The sequence below is a fragment of the Taurulus bubalis genome, assembly GCF_910589615.1.
Source record: "Taurulus bubalis genome assembly, chromosome: 19".
Lineage (NCBI taxonomy): Eukaryota > Metazoa > Chordata > Actinopteri > Perciformes > Cottidae > Taurulus > Taurulus bubalis.
In genome coordinates, this window is record NC_136607.1 from 20875100 (window position 1) to 20885099 (window position 10000).

Sequence of the window (10000 nt, forward strand, 5' to 3'; positions counted from 1 at the left end):
GTTCTCTCCTCCCTGCAGACACGGAGGTTTGTGGGTTCGGGTGGAAGAAGTTTCAGTCTCACTGCTACAAGTACGTCACCCACCGGCGGACGTGGGACGCCGCTGAGAGGGAGTGCCGGATGCACGGCGCCCACCTGGCCAGCGTCCTGTCTCAGGAGGAGCAGCTGTTCGTCAACGGTAAGTCAAGGCGTCTTAAAGCTGCATTATCTCTCCTGGCCACCAGGGGGCAACTCCTCTGGTTGTATAGAAGTCTACACTTCATGTGTTAAAGCTGCATTCTCTCTCCTGACCACCAGGGGGCGACTCCTCTGGTTGTATAGAAGTCTATGCTTCATGTGTTAAAGCTGCATTCTCTCTCCTGACCACCAGGAGGTGACTCCTCTGGTTGTATAGAAGTCTATGCTTCATGTGTTTAAGCTGCATTCTCTCTCCTGACCACCAGGAGGTGACTCCTCTGGTTGTATAGAAGTCTATGCTTCATGTGTTTAAGCTGCATTCTCTCTCCTGACCACCAGGGGGTGACTCCTCTGGTTGTATAGAAGTCTATGCTTCATGTGTTTAAGCTGCATTCTCTCTCCTGACCACCAGGAGGCGACTCCTATGGTTGTATAGAAGTCTATGCTTCATGTGTAAACACTCGGGTGCAGGAACCCCCGTTTTATACTTCAGTGGGCCGTTAGTAAATAAATGTTGGATGCATTCACGTTCATTATTAAATAATACTTCCCATGATGCATCATTGGATTCTACCATAGAACCAAGACTCCCAACCTCAGCCCCACGTAGCTGAAGCTGATTGTTGTAGACATGAAGTGTATCTTGATGAACGGACGACTCTCTAAAGCCGTTAAAAGCACACAGATTAAACAAAGAGCTTCACGTAAACCGGCTCTCGCTTTATTGGGGAACGGAGACGTGACGACTCCTTTACTGATGTTCCACCAAGTTGTAAATCAGTAAAAGCCTTTAAAGTAGTGTCTGCCTCCGCAGGTCTGGGCAGCGACTACCAGTGGCTCGGCCTGAGCGACAAGATGTTCGAGAGAGATTTCAGGTGGACGGACGGGAACCCCATGGTGAGCTTCATGAATAAATATATGTTAATAATCAACGTGAGAGAAATGATGGAGCCAATGGGAACCTGGCAACCCTTCTGGTTTCATAGAGATGGAGACAGACTGGATCAAAGAGAACCCAGACTGAGAAGTTGAGTCATGTAAACAGACAATAGAGAGAGTTTTGTTTTACAGATGAAGCAAAGCTTATTGCGTTGACATTCACATCATTTGTTTGAGAATCATTTGAGGCCACATTTCATCTTCTGCAGGAACTTGAAACATGAGTTGTTTTTATTTTCTCCGTCCCGATGACGCAATACGTCGCTCAGCGGTTGAGCAATGTGAGCTGCTGGGCAATGTGTTGTCACTTAGCAGGAAGGCCCGCCCTCTCACACGGCCTCATGCACAGCGCTCTGCAGCGCCACCGCCTGCTCCCTCTGGGAACTACACCCCTCTCTTTATATCGTCACAGGGACACAACATCATACTGTCCCATGTTTTAAGGTGATGACGACGACATTGAGACATTTTTTATTCAATCGGATAATTTACAAAACATTGAAGCTATTTCGAAATCACGTTTACTCTGTTTTCTTTTTTAAGAAAAACACTTGTTCTGGCTGTTATTCACATGCGCAGCGATGGTGGGGAAGTCGTGAGGAAGTCGTGAGGAAGTCATGAAGAAGTCATCAGGAAATCATCAGGAAGTCATGAGGAAGTTGTGAGGAAGTTGTGAGGAAGTTGTGAGGAAGTTGTGAGGAAGTCAGGAGGAAGTCAGGAGGAAGTCATGAGGAAGTCATGAGGAAGTCATGAGGAAGTTGTGTGGAAGTCGTGAGGAAGTCAGGAGGAAGTCAGGAAGAAGTTGTGAGGAAGTTGTGAGGAAGTCAGGAGGAAGTCAGGAGGAAGTCATGAGGAAGTCATGAGGAAGTTGTGTGGAAGTCGTGAGGAAGTCAGGAGGAAGTCAGGAAGAAGTTGTGAGTAAGTCAGGAGGAAGTCAGGAGGAAGTTGTGAGGAAGTCAGGAAGAAGTTGTGAGGAAGTCAGGAAGAAGTTGTGAGGAAGTCAGGAGGAAGTCAGGAGGAAGTTAGGAGGAAGTTAGGAGGAAGTTGTGAGGAAGTCAGGAGGAAGTCAGGAGGAAGTCATGAGGAAGTCATGAGGAAGTCAGGAGGAAGTCATGAGGAAGTCCTCGTGAAAGTCTCAATGTTTATGTCACAGCAATACGACCACTGGAGGCCGAACCAGCCGGACAGCTTCTTCCAGTCGGGCGAGGACTGTGTGGTGATGATCTGGCACGAGGGAGGCGAGTGGAACGACGTGCCCTGCAACTACCACCTGACCTTCACCTGCAAGAAGGGCACAGGTACGCCCACCTGGAGGCACACGGAAATACACAGAAATACACGGAAATACACGGAAATATAAAGAAACACACAGAAACACACCGAAATACACATAAATACACAGCTGCTCTCATCATTTTAACATTTTAAAACAGCTTACTAGCAATTGTAACATGTCGGATTGTCCATGAATGCACCATTTTTTTTTCTGAATGGTGCAATTTATTTGAGCATCTTTCCGTTCACAGTTGAACTGTTGTCAGTGCAGCTGAAAACAGATCAAACAAGTTGCTTTAATCACTTTATGGGGTGTTATAACCTCCGTGGTGCGTTCACAGCTGCTCCATAAAACCCGTAACTGGAGTGTAAGCGTCCTGCTCTCTCCCTCAGTCTCCTGCGGGCCGCCCCCCGTGGTGAAGGACACCTACGTGTTTGGGGCGGTGCGATCTCGCTACGAGATCAACACCCTGCTCCGCTACCACTGCCGGCCGGGCTTCATCCAGAGAAACGCCCCCACCGTGTACTGCCAGGCCGACGGCCAATGGGACGCGCCCAAAGTCACCTGCACCAGCCGTGAGTGTTGAGCGTCACGAGGCTGCTCAGCATCTAGTGGTTCCTCACTCTTTAACCTTCTTGTTGTCTGATCCGTCTTCTCAGCCGCGACCTACCACAAGGCTCTCACTCTCCGGCGGCGCAACAACCAGAGCAACGAGCAACAGAACCGGCAACCTGAGCTCCACATCCACCGCTACGAGAGTCACCAGGAACCCGACCCAAGCCGGGAGCCGCAGCAGAAGAGCCTGGAGAAGAGGCGGCAGACGGAGGACCTGGAGAGACGCTGAGGGCCACGAGCTGAGCGGTGCCGCCGGTCCAGAGGCATCGACAGACGGAGAGACGCTGAGCTGTCTGTCGATGGTTCTGAGGAGGACGGCCGTGTTCCTCCAGGCCCAGGTCCTGGTCCTGGTCCTGGTCCTCGGTTTGTGCTGCACATGGACGTCCTGCACAAACCCGCCATCTTTAAATTGTCATTTTAAGTTGCGCTGACCAATCAGTGGTCAACAATTATCTGAGCACCTGAAAGTAGGCCCGGTCTCGCTCAAACAGTGCCAGTACCCTTAGAGGGAACCGATACCAGCACCTCATTGGACCCCCGGCGTGTGAATGGAAGTTGCTGCTGCGGTCTCATTTATTTGAGGAGCGCTTGTGATCAAACTACATTTGGGTACAAAGAGGTTCCAGGTATCGGGTACTGTGTTCGTTCTATCGGCAACGTAACCCAGTCCATCCTATTTTAAAGAGCCCATAAAAACATGGCTCCATGTGTCAGACTCCACAGGGACCTTCATCAGTGAAGCGTCCATCAGAGCCTCCCAGTAGTGTTAAGTCTCTCCACTATAAAGAGAATGAATTCATCACTTTAAATTATTATCAGAGGGCATTTCCTGATTGGTTCAGTCTCGGCTTGTTTGCTCATTTGGATCATTTTTACTGGCTGAATCCACGTGTAGATTTTTGTACAAAATATTTTAGCTGCAGTTTGTTTTTTTTAAACAAAAGGGAGATATAAAAGGCGGCACAAGAGGAGAATATTAATTATGATAGCGTGTGCTATTAATCATAGGATATATATTCTAAATACTATATGAAGCCATATGAATTTAACTTATTGTATACTTTAAAACTATGAATGTTGGATGAAGGTCATTGGAGAGGAAGAGGTTCGTCTTCAATTCAACGAATTCTCCAGCAAAACATTTCTTGCATCTTTGAGTTACGAGCTCAACGGTTCAATAATTGCTAATTCCTGCTGCAGATCTGGAATGTGGGATTTTAATCCAACAAATAAAGGGAATGTGAAAAATGTGCAACAAGATTAGTTCGGTGTGACCTTTGTGCGTTGGACCTCCTCTTCGTGTTCTTGGTGCATTTTCCTTTTGACTCATTGTTTGTTATTCTTATGCATTTGTACTGTTTCTGTGGCACAAGAGCTTATGTTCATGTAATCGTTGTTTCTTTCTCCATTCAGTTGCTGTAAAAACAAAAGATTGCCATCATCTTGGTTTCAGTGTCGTTTCTCAGCTTCATCACAACATAACCTGTGCTTTCATTTTATACCAATTTATGAAGACTATATTTTTATTATTGTCAACTCGTGAAAAGACCAAAACCAACAACATATTGTTTTCCCTCTCAATACTTTCTGACTTCCTGTCTGTGGCGCTCTGCTCCGAGCCCATTGAGGACTTTAACTCACTCATCAATACTTTTGCCAAGGCAACAAAACTAACAGGTATAGGTTGAGGCAACAAAACTAACAGGTATAGGTTGAGGCAACAAAACTAACAGTTATAGGTTGAGGCAACAAAACTAACAGGTATAGGTTGAGGCAACAAAACTAACAGTTATAGGTTGAGGCAACAAAACTAACAGGTATAGGTTGAGGCAACAAAACTAACAGTTATAGGTTGAGGCAACAAAACTAACAGGTATAGGTTGAGGCAACAAAACTAACAGTTATAGGTTGAGGCAACAAAACTAACAGTTATAGGTTGAGGCAACAAAACTAACAGTTATAGGTTGAGGCAACAAAACTGACTATTTTAGTTTGAGGCAACAAAACTAACTATTTTAGTTTGAGGCAACAAAACTAACTATTTTAGATGGAGGCAACAACACTAACAGTTATAGGTTGAGGCAACAAAACTAACTATTTTAGTTTGAGGCAACAAAACTAACAGTTATAGGTTGAGGCAACAAAACTGACTATTTTAGTTTGAGGCAACAAAACTAACTATTTTAGTTTGAGGCAACAAAACTAACTATTTTAGATGGAGGCAACAACACAAACAGTTATAGGTTGAGGCAACAAAACCAAAAGAACAAAACCCATAGAGTTGCACTCCGTTGACTCTTTCCCGACCTCCATGCTACTTGGCTGGAACATGAATCGGCAGAAGAGGCAATGCGTCGCCAACATGCCGTCACTCGGGTCCTAAAAACAGCATTGTGTGTTTTTTGGGCAACGTGCTGTATTTCAGTTACAAAATCTCCTGAAAGCAGCCAGCAGCACCATGAATGGCCTCGTGTCTCTGGAAACATGACTGCATCCCCCAGGAACTCCACCTGATAGCCAGCAGGCCAATCACATCCTCTCATCATCTCTTTGGCTGAGATGCAGCGTGATGCATTCAGGATAATAGGAGAACTCAATGAAGAGACGGAGGCAGAGTCCAGGTTCTTGTACAGTTTTATTGTCCTTTTGTCGTCGGGTCCCGAAGGATTCCTCTAAACGCTGCAGCTTTCAACAAGACGAGCAAAACTGGTCAGATTATACACAAAATAAAATGCAAAAGATGTGAAGTTTCTGGAGGTTTAGGGGGAATAGTTTGACATTTTGGGAAATATAATCGCTGAGAAGTGTTTTACGCTTAATATGAAGCTTGAGCTAGCAGGCGCTAACTTAGCATAAAGGTGGAAACAGCTGTTTCTAGTCTTTATGCTAAGCTAAGCTAATCGTCTGAAGCCTCATATTTAACGGAGAGATATGAAAGTGTTGTTTTAGTTTGACTAATTGACTTTCTTTCTTTAATCTGGACACAAACTGAAATATATGCTCTTCTCTTAAAGCGACATCTTCTTTTCCCTTCAGTGAAATGGTAAATGCATGTTTTTTTCTGTTAATATTTTGTGTCACTTCCACTTTATTTATGCTGCACTTCTTGAACCCTACGTCCTCACACTGTCAACAGGTGTCCTGACTGTAGACTGCTTTTCAAACTCCTTTCTTTCTTTTGCAACTGAACCGAGACGTTCTCTCAGTGTCAGCTTCTCTCCAGAGAACGAGCCACGACCTCCTGGTTTTACAGGAAGCTACGAGCTGCGAGGTGGTTTCTCCCAGAATGGCAAACTAATTAAACCCTTTAACAAACTCACACTCAACATCGTTTGCAAACTGTTTTTGCAACAACGGACAAAAACACAAGTAAAAAAAGCAACAAATCATTGAGCGTCGCAGTCCTGCAGAAGACTCGGCGCTCGGTCTCCCACAGCTTCAGCCAGTCTGCCCAGCTGGTCTTCAGTGAGCGGTGGGCCTGATTGGTCGGTGGCGCGTCGGAGGCGGAGCCAAGCCAAGCGAACTCTACGCCGGGCCGAGTGGATGACCTCGACCAGAGTCGGGGCCAGCTGGGACCGCGTACGGAGAGCTAACGCTAACGCTGGATCCGTGGAGAAGCCCAGAGCCTCCAGCAGCAGCGACCGGTCGCTGGCTGTGTTTTATTTCTGCCTCGCCCAGCGGGTCAGATCCTCTGCAGAGCTGCGACAGCCATCGGGGAGCCGGGCTCACTCGGGTCTGGCCGAGACCCATCGGTGACCTCAGCATTCGTACGTTACGCCGAGATTTAGCTACAAAGGGTTTCCTTCGCTAATCGTACGCTGGAAATCTGGGATTTCTTTTTTAAATGACTCAATAATAAACTTCTGTATTTAAAGGAATCTACTTAGTTAGGTTCAGGAAAAGATCGTAAAATACTTAGTTAAGTTCACTAAAGTCTGTGACGACAAAGGACTTGAATGCAGTTTTTTTAGATTAAGGAAAAATCGGCGATCAAGTAAAGTGAGAACTTTAACGTTAACGTCGGGATCCCTTGAGTCAGATCAGTGGCGTTACATATGGAGGCTCGAGGTCACATCAAGGTCACATCGGGGCTCTTTTGCTATAAGAAACTACAGTATTCGTATCAAAAATAGCAGTTTTTCAAGGCGCTACATGGAGGTCTAGATAGCCAGAGCCGATCTGAGAGCTTTGAGCTCATAGAAGCTAAACATGCTCTGAAGTCTAAAGGTGAAGCCGAACAGCGAGGAACAGCTGTTTCTGTTCACGCCAAACATTTTGTGTTGCTGCCCACGAGACGACTCGCCTCAGTGCAAAAGTCTTCTTCCGTATCCTGGAGGCTCTTCATTCCACCGTTGTTCTGTTTCGCTTCATGTAAACAAACCAAAGAGACTAGGAGAGTTCGGCCAATAAGACGAAAGAAATTATAATAATGTCAATATTTCAACAGTATACAAAAAAAAAAAATAGTCACAAACAGAAGTACATTTCTAGATAATAACATTCTACTTAGAAAACATAAACAATGTTGGATTTTCTTTAGATGTTTGGTATAAAAACATAAAATACTTGATGAAGTACAAAGCACCGGTCGTAGCACCTTGTGTTCCTCGTGCTCCCACCTGATGACATCACACCACCTGATGACATCACACCACCTGATGACATCACACCACCTGATGACATCACTATCACAGCTGTTCCCTCAGCACAGGAAGTGCCCGAAGCATCCGCCCACGAGTCTCCTTCTGCTGTGAAACTGATCTCAGTTCAGTCGTGTGGTTTCTTCTCATATGTGAACCTTAAATATGTGTAAACTATCCTTCAGAGTATCAGCTAACAATGTCGTACGGTTTCTATAAAGCATCACAGTTTGAATGTGTTCACTAGTGTGTGTGCATGCCTGTGTGTGTGTGTGTGTGTGTGTGTGTGTGTGTGTGTGTGTGTGTGTGTGTGTGTGTGTGTGTGTGTGTGTGCAGCTCAGTTGTGGCCCTTGAAGCAGTACGCTCCGTACAGCTTGTGCTTCTTGTCGGGGAAGCCGCTGAACCTCACGGCGGCCTCCGTGGGGCTGCAGCGGCGGCGGGGGCGGGACACGGGGTAACGGACGCTGCCGTCGGCCAACCAGCCGGCGTCGCAGCGATCGTAGCCCAGCAGCTTCCAGGCGGCGAACATCTGGCCGACCTTGGCGATCTGAGCGCCGTCTTGTTGGCACGCCCTGACCGCCTCGTCGTAGGTCAGCTTGGAGGGGTGGATCAGGTAGTAGAACCGCCCTGCGACAGGAAGAGACCAACGCATTTCAGAATAAAAGTCCTGCCGTGTTTGTTCATCTGCTCAAAGAAAGAAACTCAGTTCTCAGAGTACGAGGTGACTTGAGGGGACCAGGTTTCTGGGACCAACAGAACGAGTTCTCATCTTCATGTTTTCAGTTGGTTGTAATCTGCAGCTTCACCACTAGATGTCACCAGATCAACACACCAACGGGACATTAAGTTGGTAATACTTTATGTTTTTACACAAGTAGAAATTATAAATGCATGACTTTTACTTGTAGCGCAGTATTTTTAAATTGTGTTATAGCTACTTTTACTTGTAATGGTGTATTTAAACATTTTGTTAAATGTACTTCTACTTGCAACAAAGTAGTTTTCAATTGTGTTAACACACACACGCACGCACACACACACACGCACACACACACTCTCACACACGCACGCACACACGCACACACACACACACACACACACACACACACACACTCTCACACAAACACACTCTCTCTCTCTCACACACACACACACACACACCCTCCCCTACCCTTGTAGTGGGAGGTGAAGCAGAACACGTCGTAGTGGTTCTTCTCTTTGTCCCTCACGCCGTAGGTTCGAACCCCCGCCGCCGTGTCCTTGCCCCCGCAGGCCTCCCTGGGGGTGGTGATGGGGTACTGCACCGAGCCGTCGCTCAGCCAGCCGGCGTTGCACCAGTCCAGCTTCCCCCGCCACGCCTCGTGCAGCTGGTCGAAGGAGGCCACGGTGGCGTCCTGGTCCCGGCACGCCCGCTCGGCGTCGTAGAAGTTGAGGTTGTAGCGGCCGAGGCGAGGGAAGTAGGGGAAGACCACGCCTGCAGACGGAGCAGAGGGCAGAATAAGCTCAGTGACGTGACCCTCAACAGACGCCTACTCCTCATGTCCAACAGTCGGCTCACCTTCCAGGTCGAGGGACACCACCACCGTTCCGTCTTCCAGCCCGTCGATGACTTCGCACTTATATCTCCCATAATCCTCCAGGGTGAGATCGCTGATGACCAGGGAGGCGTCCATGGGGGAGGAGCCCTGCAGATGCACGCGTCCATGGAAGCTGCCGTAGCTCCGCTTGTGGTAGTCCATGGCGACGAACACGTTGTCCTGGAACGAGACGGAGAAGACCGGTCCGTTTGTACCATTGTAGTGAAGATATACATAATATATATATATATGTATATATATACATATATATATATATATATATATATATATATATTTTTATATATATATATATATATATATATATATATGTATATATATACATATATAATATTTCATATTACAGACCCCATTCTTAGTGTTTAAAGGTGCAGTGTTTAGCATCTACAGACAGAAATGTGATCGCCATGTTCAACGTATCCTCACGATATCTTCGCGACACTCTACACAGATTAATAGTAATATATATATCTATATCTATAAATGAGCGGCGACCTCTCTCAGGTAGTCTGAGGTCAGCTTGGTCCATTTGATCCTCATCTTGCGGCTGGGAGTCAGTGATTGGTCCATCCGGATGTGGCACGTTAGCGTGGCGTTGCCTCCTCGCCGCGACACGACCTTCATCTGTTCCGCCGCCACAGAGAGCCGAGGCCCGTTCTCTGCAGAACCAACACAACAACATCAACGACTGGACCGGCGTTTGGTTTCAGAATACAAACTTTTAAAGCAATAGTTTAGGATTTTGGTACATGCAATGAT

The 10000-nt window shown here is 46.7% G+C and overlaps 2 protein-coding genes across 2 annotated transcripts in view; one reads left to right on the top strand and one right to left on the bottom strand.

The window, feature by feature from the left end:
- The window catches only part of vcanb (versican b), a gene marked incomplete at its 5' end in the record, with an annotated part of 22957 nt that extends 18533 nt beyond the window's left edge, over positions 1–4424 (top strand). The window contains 5 exons of the mRNA XM_079235266.1: positions 19–177; positions 991–1073; positions 2269–2413; positions 2784–2966; positions 3051–4424. Coding sequence (XP_079091392.1) covers positions 19–177; positions 991–1073; positions 2269–2413; positions 2784–2966; positions 3051–3235 — 755 coding nt within the window. The 3' untranslated portion in view covers positions 3236–4424. The remainder of the gene's footprint in view (positions 1–18; positions 178–990; positions 1074–2268; positions 2414–2783; positions 2967–3050) is intronic.
- A 3559-nt stretch (positions 4425–7983) lies between these two features.
- The window catches only part of hapln1b (hyaluronan and proteoglycan link protein 1b), a gene marked incomplete at both ends in the record, with an annotated part of 14713 nt that continues 12696 nt past the window's right edge, over positions 7984–10000 (bottom strand). Inside the window, 4 exons of the mRNA XM_079235268.1 lie at positions 7984–8273; positions 8818–9120; positions 9205–9403; positions 9737–9900. Of these exons, the coding sequence (XP_079091394.1) occupies positions 7984–8273; positions 8818–9120; positions 9205–9403; positions 9737–9900 (956 nt within the window). The remainder of the gene's footprint in view (positions 8274–8817; positions 9121–9204; positions 9404–9736; positions 9901–10000) is intronic.